Source organism: Solea solea, chromosome 13 (genome assembly GCF_958295425.1).
Source record: "Solea solea chromosome 13, fSolSol10.1, whole genome shotgun sequence".
In the NCBI taxonomy this organism is placed as follows: Eukaryota; Metazoa; Chordata; class Actinopteri; order Pleuronectiformes; family Soleidae; genus Solea; species Solea solea.
In genome coordinates this window covers 2,135,204-2,156,850 of record NC_081146.1, presented here as the reverse complement: position 1 = coordinate 2,156,850, position 21,647 = coordinate 2,135,204, and the positions used below count along the sequence as shown (strand labels likewise).

At 38.9% G+C, this 21,647-nt stretch overlaps 1 protein-coding gene across 2 annotated transcripts in view; it reads right to left on the bottom strand.

The window, feature by feature from the left end:
• tmem145 (transmembrane protein 145) overlaps nt 1–21,647 on the bottom strand; it is a 72,452-nt gene that overhangs the window by 37,675 nt on the left and 13,130 nt on the right. For both annotated transcript variants that reach the window (XM_058648153.1, XM_058648154.1), the window contains exons 2-5: nt 16,473–16,547; nt 14,154–14,231; nt 9,310–9,396; nt 7,775–7,876 (exon numbers count right to left, since the gene is read on the bottom strand). In XM_058648153.1, the coding sequence (XP_058504136.1) occupies nt 7,775–7,876; nt 9,310–9,396; nt 14,154–14,231; nt 16,473–16,547 (342 nt within the window). The remainder of the gene's footprint in view (nt 1–7,774; nt 7,877–9,309; nt 9,397–14,153; nt 14,232–16,472; nt 16,548–21,647) is intronic.

Sequence of the window (21,647 nt, the reverse complement as noted above, 5' to 3'; positions counted from 1 at the left end):
GAGAGAGATGCATGGAAGAATTGACAGTGTGGAGGGACAGACTCTGGATGATTGTGAATGCTTAGTTGTCGCTCTCATGTGGAAAAAGCATCGACCTGCACTGATATTTGATGAACACATCTGTGGTGTTCTTCTCTGTGTTTGTGTCTGATAACAGCTCGTAAAAGGACTTCTTCACAGTCTTTCACAGTGTGGATGTTGACTCTGGAAAATACCTGTTTCAACAGCAGTGTGTGTACACAGTGTCCACCTTTACAAAAACTTTACAAAGACCTTTAAAGACTCATTTAGTAAATGTAGTCCTGTACTCTGATATGGATGTGACATGTTGATCTTTAAATAATAATTAGAATCTGATTTGGGTTCATTTCCACGAATAGCTTTACACAATATATGAGGAATTTGTTCTTGTCATTGCTGCAATACAAGTGCATTTATGTTTTATAAAAGATAAAATATGAATAATAAAGCTGTGCAGTATGTGCAGTAGTGCCAAAGCAGAAGATTATAAAGAAGATAAATAATTGGTTAATCTGTCAATTTATTTGAATGAAAGTATGAGAAACTTGCAGTTTAGTGTTCCCATGACGACAAGTCTCAAGCGTGTTGTTTTGTCCACAAACTGAAAATATTCAGTTTACTGTCAATGATGAGCAAATTAACCAGATTATAATCACATCATGTTTTTGATTTATAAAATTCAAACTGATTGATTTATTATTATAACAGCTGGGGCTGCATCTATTAATTGATCATAGATAATCATTTCAAGGTTTTGGAAACACTGATCAACATTTTTAATCTTCATTATTTACTGACATTGAAGAATTAATTGAGATAATAATCGACAGATTAATCGATGATGAAATGAACCATTTGCTGTAGCCTTAATAACACCGCACGGTTAACTTGGCAATCGATTCACTTTTGCAGCCCTTAAACAAACTCCTAAAATATAATGCTGTAAAATAATATTACTTACTAAAAAGCCTCATCACTGTATAGTTATGTCCATATATATTTGGACCAAATATGGAAACACTTTACCATTTATTGACTGAAATGATGAGCTGCAAATAAAAGGCAACTATTTTGATTTTATATTGTTTAGTACAAAATGTCCCTAATTATCTTCTCAGTTGCAAATATTGGACTTTTTGATTGGACTGAGAACAAAACTGATTTTCATTATATCACATTGTGCAGTTAATTTTATATTCTCATATGGGGGAAGATGATTCATTCCTTAATGAATTGATGAATCCTTATGGTACAGCTGAAGATGAAAATAATAGTCTATTGCAGCTCTAACAAATGTATACTGTACAAAAAGAATCACACTCTTCTTTTTATTGCACTACACTATCAGGTGTGTTCATCTCCTCTAGCTGTGAAGTCTCCACACGCTGTCAAACACTCCTGTTTCTATTTTCTTTATTGATTACTCAGAAGTGTGTGTGTGTGTGTGTGTGTGACCGAGTGTGTCGGCTGTTTTTCAATTAAGATGAATCACCTGGCCGAGGATGCACTCATTAACAGCCAAACTAATTCCAGCTCTCCCTTGATTCCCTGGTGGTGTGGTTTTGTTTCATTAACAGCGTTCTGCTCAGCATAATGAAGCTGTAATAATTATTTTTTTTATTTTTAGGTTTCTTCACTGTCTGACAACAGTTGGTTCGTTTGATGCAATGAAACCATGTTATCGTGCGGCTGTTTTCACTTTATTTTTAATATCTATTTAGTGCAACATCACAGAGAAATAATACATGCTGTTTGTCTGTGCAGAACTTTTTTAGCTCTGATGCACAGATGTAATTAGACGCCTGCTGCACAGTGTGATAAATAACCGGTAAGGAGAAGTTTCTTCATTCATGAATAAAGATATGCAATTTTATCAAGCTTTGGGATAACATGCACTTGTATAGAGAACATAAAAGTATCGAGAGAGAACACAAAAGTATCGAGAGAGAACACAAAAGTATCGAGAGAGAACACTAAAGCATTGAGAGAGAACACTAAAGTAATCATGAGACAACACCAAAGTATCGAGAGAGAACACTAAAGTAATCATGAGACAACACCAAAGTATCGAGAGAGAACACAAAGGTATCGAGAGAGAACACTAAAGTAATCATGAGACAACACCAAAGTATCGAGAGAGAACACAAAATTATCGAGAGAGAACACTAAAGTATCGAGAGAGAACACTAAAGTAATCATGAGACAACACCAAAGTATCGAGAGAACACAAAAGTATCGAGAGAGAACACTAAAGTAATCATGAGACAACACCAAAGTATCGAGAGAGAACACAAAATTATCGAGAGAGAACACTAAAGTATCGAGAGAGAACACTAAAGTAATCATGAGACAACACCAAAGTATCGAGAGAACACAAAAGTATCGAGAGAGAACACTAAAGTAATCATGAGACAACACCAAAGTATCGCGAGAGAACACAAAAGTATCGAGAGAGAACAATAAAGTATCGAGAGAGAAAAATAAAGTATCGAGAGAGAACACAAAAGTATCGAGAGAACACAAAAGTATCGAGAGAGAACACAAAAGTATCGAGAGAACACAAAAGTATCGAGAGAGAACACAAAAGTATCGAGAGAGAACAATAAAGTATCAAGAGAGAACACAAAAGTATCGAGAGAACACAAAAGTATCGAGAGAACACAAAAGTATCGAGAGAGAACACAAAAGTAATCATGAGACAACACAAAAGTATCGCGAGAGAACACAAAAGTATCGAGAGAACAATAAAGTATCGAGAGAGAACACAAAAGTAATCGAGAGAGAACACAAAAGTAATCGAGAGAGAACACAAAAGTATCGAGAGAGAACACAAAAGTAATCGAGAGAACACAAAAGTATCGAGAGAGAACACAAAAGTATCGAGAGAGAACACAAAAGTATCGAGAGACAACACAAAAGTAGTGTGAGAGAATGCAGAAAGTTTGCTCTAAAGATTTTCCCACCCTGACAAATATCATAACAACAGAAGGAGGTGAAACATGAAGCCTATGGATTTTACTGACCTTTGAAAAACCTTCAATATGCTCCGTCATCTCCAATGAGTAGAATGTAATTTATACTGACTTTTTCCCCTGATGAAATAATGACTTGTGATTTGTGGTCTCCTGGTACAACAGGACATCATTCATGCAAGTTTACATCTGGTAAAGAGAGTAAACATCGTCCATGTAAGACTTTGGGAAGCACTTCAACACAAGATAAGAGAGAACATGAAAGCAGAAGCAGGAACACAGAGAGGGAAATGTGTAAGTGGGAAAATGCACTCAAAGAGTAGAAGGACGGGGAAAATGGACTGATTATGATGCTAAGATGGGGAGGAAAAACACAATTAGAGACAGGCTGACAGAGGGACACAGGAGACAAAGAAGTAAGCAGATAGGAATGGCGTAGAGCTTGTCACAGTGTGCTGACAGGGAGCTGAAAGAGTACGTGAGCCAGAGATTGTGAGCAACAGAGGTAGGCGAGATGGAGAGGTGTGAAAGCAAAAGGGATGCGAGACGCGAGTGACGCGCGGTGGAAATTGGCTTCAGGGTGGTGCGGCATGCACAAGCCCCCTCCCCCGGGGAGAGGAGATGAGCTTTTATACTGGAGTCCAACAGCATTAGGCGGCGTGTCCATCAGCAGACGCCATGGAGCAACAATAAACAACACCTCGCAGGAAGCATCTGCTCTAATCATATCCCTCTTCAGCCGGTGCTCTTATGTGACAGCACACAAACACAAACACAACACAACACAACCACAAATACACTGAATGGTGACCAGCAGTGTGACACTGATGTGAGCCAGAGTGTGACAGTGACAGACAGACAGACACGGATACTGTCTCACATCCACAAGATATTCTGCATTATTCAATCTTTTTCAACATCTACAAAGTAAAAGCATTTCACACTATGGGTTGGTTTAGACATTATGGCTTTAAAAAAATTGGCAGGATTTATATCCCAGTATACAAGATATATACTGTATTTCATTTAAGAACCTGTGTGTATCATTTGTTATTGATCAGATATCAGATGAAGGGGGGAAAAGAAAATCTGCATCATTTATTGGCCATAGAATAATTCATATAATGGTGTACCTTTTAAATACTGTAAAAGAAAATATCTCACTCCCTATGTTTTTGATGTTTTTTTGGTCCTCACAAAGATATGCGATTACACATACAAGAACACACACACATATGTTGGTCTTCAGTTTACACGCTCAGGATTTCAGCACAAAGATCAACAAACAAACACACCACAGCTACCACACGTCGCTCGCCTTTTTCCCGGCACGCAATTAGCGCAACGTTGGGTCCCCATCACCAAACAACAAAAGCCACAAAAGTCCCTGAAGCCAGTGAATCAATAGGTCTTTTAAAGGCTGTTAAACACAGCGGCAGCAGAAAGTTGCACTCAGAGGAGTCTGTGTGGTGCCGAGCAGAAACACTGTGCTGTGGGAGAGACGCAGCGCTCCACAGTGTCCAGAGGCCATTCAGAGACAGATGTGCTGCGACAGGATCAGCTGCAGGACCTAATGACTTTAGGGGCCTCGCTGGTATTTTGACTGTAATGCAACGTACAACAGCATTTGAGTATAATGTACTCTGGCTGCAACTAAGGATTATTTTTAATAATTGATTCAACTGTTAATTATTTTCTCCATTAGTAGTTGCAAAAAGAATGATTACATTTTCTTAAACGAAAATGATGATGTTGTCCATACACCGAAAATTATTAAGTTTACACGATTTTTTTGTTATATGGAGCAAAGAAACCGGGAAAAATGTCTCATTTCAGAAGCTGAAAGATGGAATAATTAGTTTGAATTATTTAAAAAAATATTCAAACCGATAATTGGTCATTAAAATAGTTGGGCAAGACACTCAATCCCACATTGGTCATTGTTTGTGGATGTGTGACAGAAAATGTGCTGCACATACAGTAGACGCATGAATGTGCTAAAATTGTAGAGTAAAGCAGTTTTGAGTGGTCTAGAAAAGACTAAAAAAAACATATATACACACAGACCATTTATCAAAATCATCTGAACAATGCTCAAAGAAAAGTCCTGTGAGGTCTCAACCAGCAGGATGTTTGCGATCTTAAATCAGCTCAAAGCAGGTCTGTTCAGTCTGCTGACACATCATCTACACCGCTGCAACTCCTTCTCTGACTCTAATTTGAGTTTACCATGTTTAAGTTGTAAAGGAAGCAACTCCTTCTGCTGCTCAAACGTCAAACTGGCTGTCGATATAAGTGGAGACACCATTTTACCCGAGTGAACGGCTGATCGCCCCTCAATCAAAACAGTCATTTCAATTAATCGATCAATCGATCTGATGACGGCTCTTTATCCTCTCTCTTTCTCACGTTTTTATAACCAAAATCAATCTCACCCATAGTTTTCTGTTATTTTCGGCAGTTGCTCCCTCATACACAAATTCTTTTAAAAAGGTGTAAAAAAAATGGAGGACCCAAATATAGTTTCTAAAAATGAACAAAAGAGTCTTTTATAAATTAAACGAACAAAAGGGCAAAAACGTAAAAATCTAACCAAAAAAACCATGGAGCAGAAACACAGGAAGCAGACCAGGAACACATGAACACATGAACACATGAACACTAGTGAAACAGAGAGAGAGACAGGACTGAAATGTGACCTGAAACTAAAACAAACGACATTAACCCACAAAGACACTGAGGACTATATACAGACTATATACACGAGGGAAGCAGCAACAATCACACACAGGTCAAACACATGGAGCAGACAGGACAGGAAGGTACACACACTCTGAAGAAATACAAAATAAAACAGGAACCCAGAAACAGGACAAAAACCCAATGATCCAGGGGTTGTGACACAACTCCTCAGAAGGAGAAGCAAACAAACTCATACCACTGTGTAGTCGATGTAGACTATGTAGACCAATTAACTGAAGAAAATCGACCTGATTTAATATCTAATCTGATTTTGGTTTGGACCGTTACCTCGGGTTTTTGGGTTTTTGGCTGTGTGTCTGGTTTTCTGTTTTATTTAGAATGATTTCCTCGTCGAGTTTGCTCACCTGTGTCTTATTAAGCCTGCCTCCCTGGTGTGTTTAGTCTCTGTGCTCCTGTGTCTTTGTTGCTTTATTTGTTTTTATATCAGGTCACTTTGTTCCTGTAGTTTTTCCAAGGGATTCCCACTCTTGTTATTATTATTCCCTGTGTTTTGAGGTTTTCCTGTTTGTGTTGTTCCTTTTTGCCTTTTGTCAGTTGTTTGGTTCATTTTTTGCAACCTGCCTTTGGCTCCTGAATTTCTTTTCTTTTTTCTTTTCTTTTTAACTCAGTGACACTATCTACTGAAGCTAAACCCTGCTCTTCATTCAGACACTAATGCTGGGTGGATATGCACTCAAGCCCGGTGGGGAGGGAAAGAAACCAGAATCCAAAAACAACAAACAGACAAAACTTACAAGGTGACACTCGTTCTTCATTGACTGAACTCAGGAGCACAAAGCACAAATTTACCACCAAGCTATAAGCAGCTATTATAAATATAAAGACATAATAATGATCCAGCTGCATGACAGACATTTGGTGGTGTTAAATGTTGTATATTCCATATTTACAGTTAACAGACAGATACTGATAGTGTGATGCAAGCTCATCCCTAATTTGAACACACAAGGTTCATTATGCTGTCTTTTCATTTTGAGTGGTTGTTGTTTTTTTCCTAGAGGACTCTGAGGTTCAGATAAAGTTAATCTGTGAGCTGGATCTCTCCCTGGAGCCATATGTTGCCCATGTGTAAAAATACTGTAAAAAAGGCTTATACTTCCTTGCAGAGCTCCCTCTTTTTTACTTTTTTTTATTTTACTTCTTTTGATTACTGCAGGAATTCAAAATGTTGCCTTGTGCAAAATGCTCACATGGAAAAGCACACATACACAGACAAAACTTAGACTGGTTGAGTTGAAAATTAATTAGTGGCCAGCACAATTAGTAGCCTCAAAACTTCAGAGAGTCATCGCAGGGTGTGCAGTTCTATTTAGAAGTTGTTCCTATTTTAAAGCTGCACTGTGTCATTTCTGCTACTATTCTGCTTCTGTTTGGTCTCTGAGAACTATGTAATGTTATTTATATGCTGCAGCATTCATCTGTCAAGCAATACTATCAGACTCGACAGGGGGAGCGCTCGTGTGTATACAGCAGCAGCAAAGGGGGGGGGCGGATACATGAAGCATTTACCACCGGGACTTTTGAGCAGTAGATTTCACCTCTGAAACTCTCCACACTTGCTTTACTCGCACAATGTCATCAACATTTAAACACCACTACACTGAGAGACACAGAGCTGTGTGTTTGTGGAGCTGTCTGAATGTCTGAATGTTTATATTTAAATGTTATACACCTTAGTTTTAATGTCTACAGACATACTTTCTGTCTCAGCTGCAAAATCTTTAAAAAGATAAAAATGTCAGAAAGCTTAGACAAGTTCATAGCTCAGCTCATTGAAGAATACCACAGAAAGGTTCATCTACCATCTTTCATGACAGATGGATGATGATGATGATGATGATTATAACGACAGTGATGACATTTGTTTCTCTGGCACCAAAGCAGAGCACAAACACAGTGACAACGACAGCGTGTTTACACCCTCTCAGTCTGTCTGCATCGCCATAGTAACCGCCCAGCTGAACACCTGCCCTTGCATGGAGGAAAGAGGCGGTCCGGTCAGAGAGGTCAGTGCTTACCCCACACTTGCTGAGCGCGATGTACCACCATCGCTCCCTCACTGAGCGGAAACTACGACCACCCACGCAGCTCAGCACCTCCTCGCTCCCGTCTCCTTCCACCTGAGAGAGACGGAGACAGACGGGGACAGAAGTGCGTTATCCAGAACATGTTGTACCTCAGAGACGCACTTACCACAGTGGCATATCAGTGATATATCACAGCACCCTATAGCCTGATCCACTGACTGCCACAACAACAGTCACGCTGGTGATCACACTTCCTAATGTGATAAACAAACATTATTGAAAAGAATATTTTTCTTAAAATGGAAAAAAAGAAAGCTATGACAGGAGAGACAGATCTTGACTGGGCTGCATCATTAACAGTGCGGAAGTGCGCATTAGCACAATGTTATGAAAACACATTACAGACCATTAGCCCTCACTCGCTGCTTTTTCCTCTTTCCTTATAAAAGAATATTTAGAGGGAACCAAATAACGGTGTTGGGCGATAAAGTGATAACATGATATAGTTTGGTACCTAAAAACAGCCACAATATCACTTTCATTACAGCCATTAAAAAAAAAAAAATCTGCTGTGCATCATGCATAAATTTGGGGCCTTGTTTAGTTTTAAATTTACTTTGTTTAATACCTGAATAAAGTTTGTGTCTGTGTGGCTGAGTTTTCAGTTTTTCCTTCCTGCTGATGTGGGAAATGACATTTATTAGGGAAGTAATACATGATTAAATGGACGAGATTGTGGAGGCCAACAACAAACAAGGTTATGGATGTGACGTCATCGTGTGACGTCACATCCATAACCTTGTTTGTTGTTGCCACAATTAACATGCAGTTGACAAAGTCCATTAAAAGATGATCACATGACTGAGAGACCTCAGTCAACTACAAGGACAGTCTGTCCATCTTTGTGATGTCGACCGAGATAAACAAACGTTGATCATCATGCCTGTTTCCGGATCGTTCTCCCACTTCACATGTTTCAATGACAAATGCAGACTACTGTGTGATTGCAGCTTCTCCTGACACCATGAGAGGCGACGGATCCCAGCTTCGGCTTAACTACATACCGACGTGTCCTTGGTCGAGATGAGTGACAGGAAATGCACTGCACATAGATGCAGTAGTGCTGTAGAGTACTACTGCACTAGTACACTAGTGGTAATAAAGCAGCTTTAAATGAGAAAATCACTATAAAAATACAAACCAAACCATTTACCATAAACGCTGTGTGAGCAATTGAGAGGAATCTTATTACTTGTTGTAACTTGTTGCTACTTGGTGTCAGATTTCACCACCAGACCACGCCCCCTGCACTGATCCCCACTCTCCCTCACTCAGCTTCTTATTATTTTTCAGAATCAAGTATTGGGCACAGCGTCATGTACACCAGGACAAGTTGTATTTCATGGTTCTAAACCAAACAACCCTGTGATGGAGTTCTCTGTGAGAGATAAACAGTATATCACAATGCTAGGAACAGGTCACAGGTCATCTGTGCCTCTCAGTACAGGTGTTTCGTGTGTTCTTACCACACAGCCAGACCAGGTGTAGCGTGTGGTGAGGTTGATGACCTGGTTGTTCTCGGGCCTCAGCACTGCCTCCTTCTGGTAGCAGTTCTGTCAGAGGTGGAAACAAGAGCGCACTCGTGAGAACACGTGAGAACACGGACGAGAAGAAGAAGTTAAAAAGGTGTGTTCAATCAGACTGTGACTGAAACAGCGTCTGCTCTGATGTATTGAAGCTGTTTAAATTAAAATTGATATTCCTCTGTCTCTTCAGTGATGGATTTCTCTCTCGTATGTGTGACTGCTGAATACTTAGAGTAGAGTGATGGCCATGCTATTTGATTCTTTATTGTAATAAAATCGTCCAGTACATATGATATTATCATAATGTATTTGATATTGTAGCGGACCCAGCCAGACAATGGTGAAGTGTACTGATGTTTCCAGAAGAGTTCATTATTATTATTATTATATTATTATTATTATTATTATTATTATTATTATTATTATTATTAATAATAATAATAATAATAATAATAATAATGAATTTTATTTGTAAAGCACTTTATATTGAACAAACAATCTCAAATGCTACATAAAAAATAAAAAATAATTGGAGAGAGAACGTCTCCAATTAAACTAAAAAAGCTTTCTTAAAGAGGTGGGTTTTTAGGCCTTAATGTAATTAATGTACAGCCGTTCTTTCTTATTTTGCACATAAATCCTTTTCTTTCAGGAACACCATAAGAGATAAAGACAAACAAACAAACAAAATGAGCTCTTACAAACAAATAAACAATCTTAACTCATTGGCTGCCATTGACTGCTATAGACGTCAATTCGGTCACTGCTCTGAAAATGCCAATGAGTTTTAACCATGAAATGACTCAAAGGCTCATTTTAGCTTAACATCACCACACATACACATGTATGCGCTACAGAGGCTAACATTAGCTTGACCAGCAACATAAATATTAGTGAAAATAGTGAAAATTCAATTCAATTCATTTCAATTCAATTTTATTTGTATAGCGCCAAATCATAACCCACATTATCTCAAGGCTCTGTACATAGACAACATCAAGGAGAGCAGAGAAACACAACAGTTCACACAATGAGCAAACACTAGGCATCAGTGGAGAGAAAAAACTCCTTCTTAACAGAAGAAGAAATCTCTGACAGAACCAGACTCAGAGATGTGCAGTCGTCTGCCTCGACCGGTATCAAGTTACAAGTTTATACAGTCAATGATATCGACTTTTAATTATAGCACAATAATAATGGTGATGATATGTATGATATGGATAGCCTCGAAAACTGGATCTTGATCCTGCAACCTGCAAGATGAGGATACAGAGAGAGAGAGAGAGAGAGAGGGAAGGAAGGACACAAACTAGGGAGAGAAAGAGACAAGGTTATGACATATAAAAAGTCATATTCATACCCTGAGTGTGAGAGAGTGAATGTGCGTGCACCACAGGAAAATCCCCCAGCAGTCTAGGTCTATAGCAGCAGAACTAAGAGCTGGTCCAGGTTTCCCTGAACCAGCTCTAACTATAAGCTTTATCAAAAAGGAAAGTTTGAAGTCTAACTTTAAATACAGAGAGAGGCTCCGCCTCCCGAACTGTCATTGGAAGCTGGTTCCACATGAGAGGAGGAGCCTGGTAACTGAAGGCTCTGCCTCCCATTCTGCTCTTACAGACTCTGGGAACCACAAGTAAACCTGTATTTTGTGACCTAAGTGGTCTGTTAGGGTGATAAGGTAAGACTAGGTCTTTCAGGTATGAAGGGGCGTGACCATTAAGTGCTTTGTACGTGAGGAGGAGGATTTTAAATGTAATTCTAAACTGTGGGTGGAGCCAGTGTAGAGAAGCTAACACTGGAGTTATATGGTCTCTCTTTCTAGTTCCTGTCAGAACTCGTGCTGCAGCATTTTGAATGAACTGAAGGGTTCTAACAGACTTGTTGGAACATCCTGATAATAAGGAGTTACAGTAATCTAATCTAGATGTAACAAAAGCATGAACTAGTTTTTCAGCGTCCTGTAAAGACAGAATGTTTCTAATTTTCATAATGTTCCGCAGGTGGAAGAAGGCTGTTCTGGAAATGAGTTTTATGTGTGAATCAAATGACATTTCCTGGTCAAAAGTAACTCCAAGGTTCCTCACAGTGGAACTGGAAGCCATGGTGATGTCATCTAAAGTGACAATGTGATCAGAAAGTTTTTCTCTGAGGTGTTTAGGGCCGAGTATAAAAGTTTAAAAGTAGAAAGTTACAGGTCATCCAGGACTTAATGTCTCTGAGACATTCCTGGAGTTGAACAACCTGATTTATTTCATCCGGCCTCCTTGATAAATATAAACTCCTTCACACAGGAAGTCCACTAAACACACATAGTTCCATGTAAAACATATTTTTATAACATACCTTGTTCCAGTTAAGCCAGGTGCTTAACACGTGCAGGGAAATCCTTAAATTGCAGAGTTATGTTGATCTCTGACCGTCCTGTGTTATCGTCTGCTCCGTGCGTAATCAACTCATTTGTTCGCTATTAGATGCACAACCTCTACTTCCGGCCCGAGAGCACCAAAATAAAAGCGTGTAATAAAAAGGCGGAAACAACAAATAAAAGCATACAGGTAGTGATAATCTGTTACTTACAGATATCACAATAAAAAAACAGTGAAGCACTAACAATAACTTGAATGAGGTGACATTCTTTAATCGGGATAATCCTGAATGGGTAAATTCTTTGTCTATCTTGCCAGTATACATTCCCAGGGATTCATTTAAAAAAATCACACTTTTCAATCAATTCAATATTCCCTGAGTGATAGATTCAAAACAAAGATAAGATATGATTTATTATTATATTTAAATGTATATATAAATGGAACAATCCAGAAATCCAGAGTCATCAAACTGCCGCCTTTGCAATTTGCAAATTGAATCGTTTCAAATTGCAATTCCAAAAAAACATCATTGTGATTTATTTGCGCCTCGACACTGAAACATTTCACAGATGTTTGAACATTACCAGTTAGTGTCTGATGTATGTTGTGTGTTAAACGCTTTGAATGAGAAAGAGTGTGATGAATGGTTGCATGATATATAAATGATAAATCGGGGTATAAAGGGATTGGTCAGCAACAACACTGTTAAAGCAGCACCTGTCCGGGCTGTTAGGATCATGGATTGATGATACTGTGTGTGTGTGTGTGTGTGTGTGTGTGTGTGTGTGTGACTCAGCAGACTTTTCGATGTGTCTGTGTTTGAGTCATCATCTGTCCTGCTGTGGTGAGCCTGTCTCAGATTTTGTCTTGCTGGCTGACAGCAGCCCATCTGCTCTCAACATTTGATGTGTTGTGCATTCTGACATGCTCCTCTGCTCACCACAGTTGTAAGACGCGTTAATCCGAGTTACCGCAGCCTTTCTGTCAGCTCCAACGACTCAGACCATTCTCCCCTGACCTCTCTAGTCAACGAGGAGGATTTGTCTTCACAGCTGCTGCTGCTCGCTGGATGTTTTGCTTCACGTTACATTTTTGGCACCCTTCTGAGTAAAGTAAATCTAGATTATCTTCCAACATCAGCAGCTTCATAAATATTTGAAACCAGCCTGACTGGTGCCTACAATCCAGCTCCAGGCAAAGTGACAATAATCACGTTTGTTTGCAATAATTCCTTGCAAAAAAAAGTCAGCACTTTCTTCTGTGTTTGTTATTTCCGATGTTAGGTGTACATCGTATATATCTTTTTTTTTTACCTTTTAGATTACACAATGAAAATGAACTTGTTTTTCTTGTTCTGTGGAGCCTTTGTTAAAATAATAATAATAATAATGATGATGATAGAGGTTTATATAACTCATGATCATTTGAATTGATTCATCTGGAAGGTTTTTCATTCTCAAAGACCCCCGTCTGAGAACCACTGCTCTACTTGATCACACACACATATAGATTGTACCATTCTTGTGTCATCAAGAAAAATGAATCTTTGCCAAAACCTCATTTTCTCGGAGTATTGGTAAAGTGGGTTTGTTATATTGGGAACAGCATGAGACGTGAGACTGTGATGAGTCTAAATTAGAAAATAGGACTGTATTTGTGGAGTATTAGAGTGAAACTCTGGGAAATCTGCGGAAATAAATTAGAATTGTTAATTAATTAGTGAAGATTTGAAGGGATTCTGATTGATGAGAAACTTACTTATCAGTTTTGTCTGTAGTTACAAAGTCTCACAATAAGAGCTGTTTTCCACTCCTCTCTGTAATATTGTATATTATCTTATATCATTAATCATTATCATACTTTTCAATTATGTACATTTACTTTTAAGATGGAACACACAAGTCCAAATCTACCAAAATAGTGTTGAAGCATTTTTCTATTTGTAATTCTCAGTCACACAAATATTCAACCAGAGAAATCAATAACGATGCCATTCAATAAGATTAGCACTGCCGTTAACTAATCAGTGTGAGTGTTTCTTCAATAATTAATAAAAGCTTTCAGTTTTTTTCAGCTTCTTAAATGTGAATATTTTCTGGTGTTTTTGCTCCGTATAACAAAGAAATCGTTAAAACTGAATCGTTTGGGTTTGTGGACAAAACAAAGACATCTGAGAACATCATCATTTCCAGGTTTGAAAAACACTCAATGACATTTTCTGACATTTTCGACAGATTATTATGATAGTTACAGCTCCACTTTGCGTAGTTATTGTGTTTATTTAGAATAGATTATAGAATAAAATAAGCCCTTAATGGGTTCACACATTTTTTTCTCGGATGTTTTCATTGCAAATAAACCAATAAAACAATAAAACCAACACATGATGCAGAGTGTATGTTTTCACTATCTCACCTTTTCAGGCCTTTTGTACACAGCTGGCCACTGAGAACTGTCATCAAAGTAGAGCAGTATGTTCTGACAGCAGCGCGACTGCACCGGCACAGGAGAGAAGAGGGTGGTGGGGGGGGGGACGACAGATTAGGAGAAAAGGCTTGTGCATAGATCAGAGAAGAGGCGGCCAGACACTTTTAAACAGATTTAAATTACAAGTCTGCAGGCTAACAGTATGAAACAGAGAATGGAGAAGATAGATGCAGTGGAGGAGAGTAAAAGGGACGGAGGAGATGGAAAGAAGAGGAGGAGGAAGAGTGATGCACTGGTGAAGATGAAGGAAGAGGAACTGCATTTATTTCTCACTAGTATGCACAAAATGACTAAACTGAACATTTGCAGACAAACTCTACAGGAGGTTAACATAAAAACTAAAGAGCAGCTATTGATGATTAAATAGAAACTTCCTGACGCAGCCCTGAATGTGGTCACTTTACAGTGTCCAATTAACAATGAGCAATAGAGATTGGGTATCTTGCTCAGGGGTAACATTGACCTAGAGGGAACTCGACTGGCAACCCTTTGGTCACGAGCCCAGTTCTCTTGCTGCTTGGTCATGGTTCTCTAACTTTCTCTGGTGGCACAATCTGAAATACTGTTCTACTGTACACTGTGTGTACAGTGTATTAGGCAAGTTGTATTTGTGAGGATTCATTTTATTATTCAACAACTACAGTACTCTCAGTCAATCCAAAATGTTAATGAACCTAAACCTGAATATTTAAGAAAGTAAAAGTGAGGTTTTGTCTTTCTTAGGAGAATATGTGCACAATTACAAGGCAACTGTTGGTGTGCACAATTATTATGCAACTAAATGAATAAATAACAATTTTCCCTTCTCACTTATAATTAAAGTGAGAATAATAAAAAAACTCAATGGAAGGGGGCCATATCATTATTTTTCATCCTCAAGGCATCCTCAATATTTTAGCAATTTCAAGAGTGCTGCATCCCTCTGAAAGACTTTTTACAATTTTTGACTTTTCAGAGTCCGTTAAATCTCTTTTTTGGCCCATTTTTCCTGAGGAAGAGCGGCTGCCTAATAATTATGCACACCTTGTGATAGAGTGTTGATCTCCTTAGGCCACACCCTCCCTCATTACACAAATACACATCACCTGCTTAAATCCAATAAGCACTCAAGTTTATACAGCTTGAAGTTAGAAAATATGCATAAAAATGACGATATGGCCAAAATACTCACTTGCCTAATAATTGTCCACACAGTGTATCAGAGTATATGAAGTATATATTATGTGTAAAATGTGGGCTTCATTCAGTGTTTCAGGTCTGTGCAGACACTGAACTATAATCAATTCTCTAACCAGGCTGGATCAGATATACTGTACATACAATATGTGTCCATGCAACATGATGGAAAACACATCAGAGTCCATTAACTGTTCACATGTGTTACACATTGAAATCATCCTCAAATCTAAACTTACAACTTCACTGTGTAGCTATTGTTTCTGAGTTTCTTATCTTATCTTATCTGACAGTGTCTCCCACTCAATGATGCTTTTTCTGTTGATGACATGATCATAGGATGGTCATGTAGTTATGAATGTGAACCATCAAATCTGATCTGTAATCAATCACAGTTCACAATGTACTGCAGCAGGTAACCCTATAAGATGCCCTTGCAACTTTGTTTGCTATGGGTGCCGCATTAAATTCAGTCCCCAGGCTGGGCTGCCTTTGGCCCCAGGTCAAACTTTTTATATTATTAAGAGTCTATTTATGTAGTACCCTTTGAATCCAGCAGAGGGCGAACATAAGGTGATCTACCATATCATATGACAGTGTCAGGTATCACAGTGACAGCATCACGGAGATGCAAGGCTAGAGTACATGTGGGAGACTCTCCTCTCCCTGCAGATAGCGCCCCCTGCTTTGGTGGAGAGACTGCACCAAATGCCCACCAATAACCCAAGCAAATCCTCTCTCACCCTGACAGACGGGTAAATAATATAAGAAATTAAGTGAACTACCACTTAACCGATGTCACATGATTCCATTTTAGCTCAAAGCTGTTGGAGCGTCCTCCTGTTGTCAGGCTACTGTTTTTTTCCATCCTACTCTACTGAGTGTTGTATGTAATGAACACTCGCTAGCACCACTAGCAATTATTGGAGTGACAATTATTAAAATGTTAAATATTAAAATTGGTTCAAAAAAATGTGTTGAGAAAAGAAGGAAGGGTGAAAGAGAAATGTGTTGTTAAGAGAAGAAAGTGTGAGTCCTGGAAATAATAGATGGATAAACCGCAAAACATACCTTTGGATATCGGAACCTGAAGTCCAAACGGCCAAAGTCGGTGAGAAAACAGAAGCGAGTGAGGAAAACCCAGTCCTGCAGACAAAGAGCAGAGAGGAACATTTAGGAAAAGATCCAGATAAACGGGCAGATGTAGGATTTCTTTTTCACCACAAATCTTTAACAGAAGATATAAGTATAAGAGAGTTGGAGCAGGATTATACTTTGGTCACCTCATGACTATCCAGTGACCGTCATTATCTGAATCAAGGCCAAAAACAGTGAACTGACTAAGGTTTGACAAAAGACAGACGATAAGTGGACACAACAATAAAGAAGATAAGTGGGAGGAGTCGGGACTGAAAAAGACAGGAAGAGTTCTACAGAAGCTAAAGACGACGTTAACAAATACCAGTTCTTTTCTCAGAGACAGTAAAAAAGGAGGAGGTGGTGGAGCAAAGTAAGAGAGCGAGAGAGGCAACTCTTGAGTAAACTACCACTTACCCAGCCATAAGCTTAGCAGCATGAGACCAAATAATAGTGCTGATGGTGAACTTGAGACTTCATAAGTCACTGCTGCAGAATCAGCATGGTGGATGGATCACAGTCTCTCTCCCTCTCTCTCTCCCTCTCTCCACACACTCTCAAAAACACAAGTACAAATGTGGAGCTAAAGGGTTGAGGGTGACAAATGCTCGTCAGTGGGGGGCATAAACCTTTTTGTACCTAATCAAACTGTGCCAGTTTAAGTACAATTCAGTGCCCAGAAGCACATGCACCGTAACAATACTAAATACTAAGGTACAATTAGTGAATAAAAACCTTCCTCATGTAGTCAAACAGCAAGCGCAAAGATGATGTGACTAACCTTTCTAAAGAACATTTTTTATTTTTTGTGCACCTGTAGCCTTGAGGTGAGACTGGAACAAATGTGTTTGTTGTTATGATTGAATTTACTGTACAGACTCTCTCTCTCACACAACTATGCTGCAACGATTATCTTCATCATCCATTCATCAGTTTAGATTCATCTGTTGATCAGTGTTTACCAAACCTGGAAATGAAAATCACAAAAGATTCACATTTAAGAAGCTGAAAAATCACACAGCTTATAATAATTATTACAAAGAACGATTCATCCATTATGAAAACAGTTGACGATTACTTAAGTCATCGATTAATAATTGAATAACCGTTGCAGTCATACAATATTGTACTAGTGAGTGAACATTCTCCAAATCTGTACATATATATGTATATATATACATGTATATACATATATATACACATGTGTGTATATATATGTATATATATACATATATATGTATATATATATATATATATATATATATATATATATACGTGTGTGTGTGTATATACTGTATATATGTGTGTGTATGTGTGTGTGTGATTAATCTTTTCACATGGCTGCTGACACACCACATCACCATCATGTCACACGACTATTTTTGTTGTATGTTGTGTCATAGACCAGCACCTTCTGACACATTATGAAAATCAATCACCACCATTCATGACACAAATATATGTGTTAATGAATCCCTGTGCTGATCCCTCTCTCTCTTTTCACACACACACACACGTCACATCATGCTGCCTGCATCCTTCACATCTTAACATCAAAGTTTTTCAAAGAAGCACACAGTACAATGATTTGTTTTTTAAGTGCATGATTTGATGATGAGTTGTCTCCGTAACAACATAACAAATGAGAACGGTGTTACAGTCATTTAAAGGGACCACGATGGCCAAGGCAGCCATGTTTACGTCATGACTGTGACTACTGAACATTAAAGGTCTTCAATATAACCCTCTGTGATTGTACTTCGACTGCATGGAGACCCTGAGTGTGTCGAAGCATGTGTACATAATGATGTTTACATTACTCACTACAATCATCTAAATGCCATCTTGTGATTGGATCTGAAAACCTGTTTGTGACTGAATCACTCAGGATAGTATTACCAGTGTCAGACCTCTGGATGAGGTCATACAGTCTTGGTGATTTATTGTGAGTGAGAGCCCACATTTTTCCAGGTATTCCAGGATATCATGATTTATAATTATCTTATTAAGATTTAAAAGCAGACCTTTGGTTAAATGTCTTGTTGCATGGAGATAGGGGGCTGTTTCCACTGCCCCCTACTGTCTGTTAGCGGAAAACCAGCCTTGCAAGATCAGGGCCTTCGACAAGGAGTCCTCAGAATCGGGAGGTCTCGCAAAAGTCTCACAAAATCCTCACAAAAGTCTCGCTAAAGTGCAAGACCTTTGATTGAACTTCAAAGAGTGACAAAGGAAAGAAAACATTTTCTAAACTAGTATTCGTTGTTTAGATGAAAATGCAAGGGTGGCATTTTGAGACTGTGACCCCTTTTCCAAAAATAGTGTTTCAGGGCTCCCAGAGCGCCGTTTCTGTGCGGATAAAATGCCAGTATGATAAAAAAAGAAACAAGTGGATTGACCTACACTTGTTTTCTCATGGACAGTCAGCTCAGTTTTCCCTTGAGACCAAGCGGATTAATTCTACCCAATTTGGCAACAATTTTCTTCAGGTGTTGTGAGATATCATGTTCACAAACTGGGACACACAGACTTCCAGATATACTGTTGTATCTTACATCTCCTTCTTTTAGATCTTTAGATAAGCAGATCCTTAAACAGCAGCACAGCTCCATCTCCACAGTTCAGACATGACTAACAGATAAACCTCTCCCTGATAAAAGTGGCTGTGAGGTACGGGTTCTTGTAATCTCTTTGATTTCCACCCGACTGGTGAAACTCCCCACGCCCCATTATACTGCAATTACCTCTGCTGTGCATTCTTTCAACATAAACAAGCACAGTAATTTCTGTGCTGAGAAATAAAGTGCAGCCAGAGCAGCACAGCGTGGCCAACACTGTTGCCTCCATATATCACAGCAAACAAAACCGCAGCCATATTTCAGCCGCTGCCAGCGAGATTCAGCCTCCGGAGCCTCTGCGTTATAATTCATGGCAAACTCCAAAAGTCACTGAAGCAAGTCTGAAAGCAACCGCCCCCCCACCACCACCACCACCACCCCAACTCCCACCCCTGTGTGTTGTCCTGGGTGACGCGTACGGCTGCAACCATGACAACTCGGGCAACATAGGGGGAAGCACTGACCCAGAGATGAAACCCTGGACAGAGGAGTGGTCCATCTGTGATGGAGGGGAGGGTATTATTTAAGTCACCACAGGCTGGGACTGTGAAAGAGCCCCTTGTTTAAAGAACACACATCCATGTGTGTGTGTGTGTGTGTGTGTGTGTGTGTGTGTGTGTGTGTGTCTGAAACACACATGCACGCACCAGTTCCCTCAGACATATCACATCAAATATATTGTCATAGAAACTACAGCAGGTTCTTCAGGCACCTGCAGCTGCTAAAGACAATCATTTTGTTTTAGGCAGTAGAGCCACTGGAATCATTGGTCCTCTTGTGCTTCCTTTAAAACAGTCGTGTATCCAGTTCTGACGGAGCAATGGTCTTCAAGCATGTCATTAATGTGATATAAAGTCAGAACATCACTCTCTCTCCTAAACCTAAAGCAGCACTGTTATGTCACAGGGACACAGGAGCCGCCTTGTTCTGCATGCCTGTGACACTTTGGTGAATCCAAATGCAGAAAATCAAATGCTTGAGTCCCAAAGTAACATTTGAACTTGCTGATGCAGGCAGTGAATCAACAACTCCCATATGCTGCCGTGTAAAATCAAAGAGTTGAAAAGTCAGAAACAGGCTGTTTAACAGCAAAATAAAGTAGCACACATATTAGTAATGTATTATAAACTTGAGTGGGCTTAAATTTTAGAAAGTAGCAGAAAGTACCGTGCCGCACTGATAGGGGGCAGTGCTGAGCCCCATAGATTAGGATTAGGCGCATGGATTTACAATATATATACATAAAAAGGTAAGATAATACACGATTTTAATTTAAAAAAAGAAAAAGAGAAGACTTAAATTTAAAAAAAATCAAATATATATTCTTTTGTTTTTCTTGCTATTGTTTCGTTGAACAGTATGCTATGGATTAAAACATAATTAAAAGCTTTTAAAACAACTAAATGTTTCAATTAAGGTCAAAATAGAAATCTAAGCTTCTATTGTGGGTTGATATATTTGTACATCTGACTCCAGAGCAGTCGGTGCCTCCACAGTCATGAACCTCACTGCACGTCACTGGTGAACACATGCATCAAGCGTTCGGTAGAAGAGTAGTTAGGGTTAGAAGCAGAAGAAGAAGCTTCACTTCCGCTGCTGTAGTAAACAAACGCTCGTCCCTCGCTGGCCGCCTCATTCTCCTCCTCTTCCGTGTCTGTTTATTATTCTTTTGTGGAATGGAAATGCATCAGTAACGAAACAGAAACTGTGGATCAGACACGTGATCGCACCACATGACCTCTCTAGTTTTCGGGTTTGGAACAGGCTTTTATTTGTGTAAACATAATTAGCGACTAACGAGCCAAGTGGCAGTCGCAGAAAATAGTTCAAAACATCCAGCGTAAGGCAGCTCTCTGGTTTGACCTCCTCCTGTACTAATAAATCATTTGATGTTACATGTCTGTAATCTGTTATATGACTGTAATCTGCTACATGTCTGTAATCTGTTACATGACTGTAATCTGTTAAATGTCTGTAATCTGTTATATGACTGTAATCTCTTACATGTCTGTAATCTGTTACGTTTGTAATCTGTTACATGTCTGTAATCTGTTACATGACTGTAATCTGTTACATGTCTGTAATCTGTTACATGTGTGTAATCTATTACATGTCTGTAATCTGTTACATAACTGTAATCTGTTACATGTCTGTAATCTGTTACATGACTGTAATCTGTTACATGCCTGTAATCTGTTACGTGTGTAATCTGTTACATGTCTGTTATCTATTACATGTATGTAATCTGTTACATGTATGTAATCTGTTATATGTATGTAATCTGTTACATGTCTGTAATCTGTTATATGACTGTTATCTGTTACATGTCTGTAATCTGTTACATGACTGTAATCTGTTACATGTCTGTAATCTGTTACATGTCTGTAATCTGTTACATGACTGTTATCTGTTACATGTCTGTAATCTGTTACATGACTGTAATCTGTTACATGTCTGTAATCTGTTACATGTCTGTAATCTCTTACATGTCTGT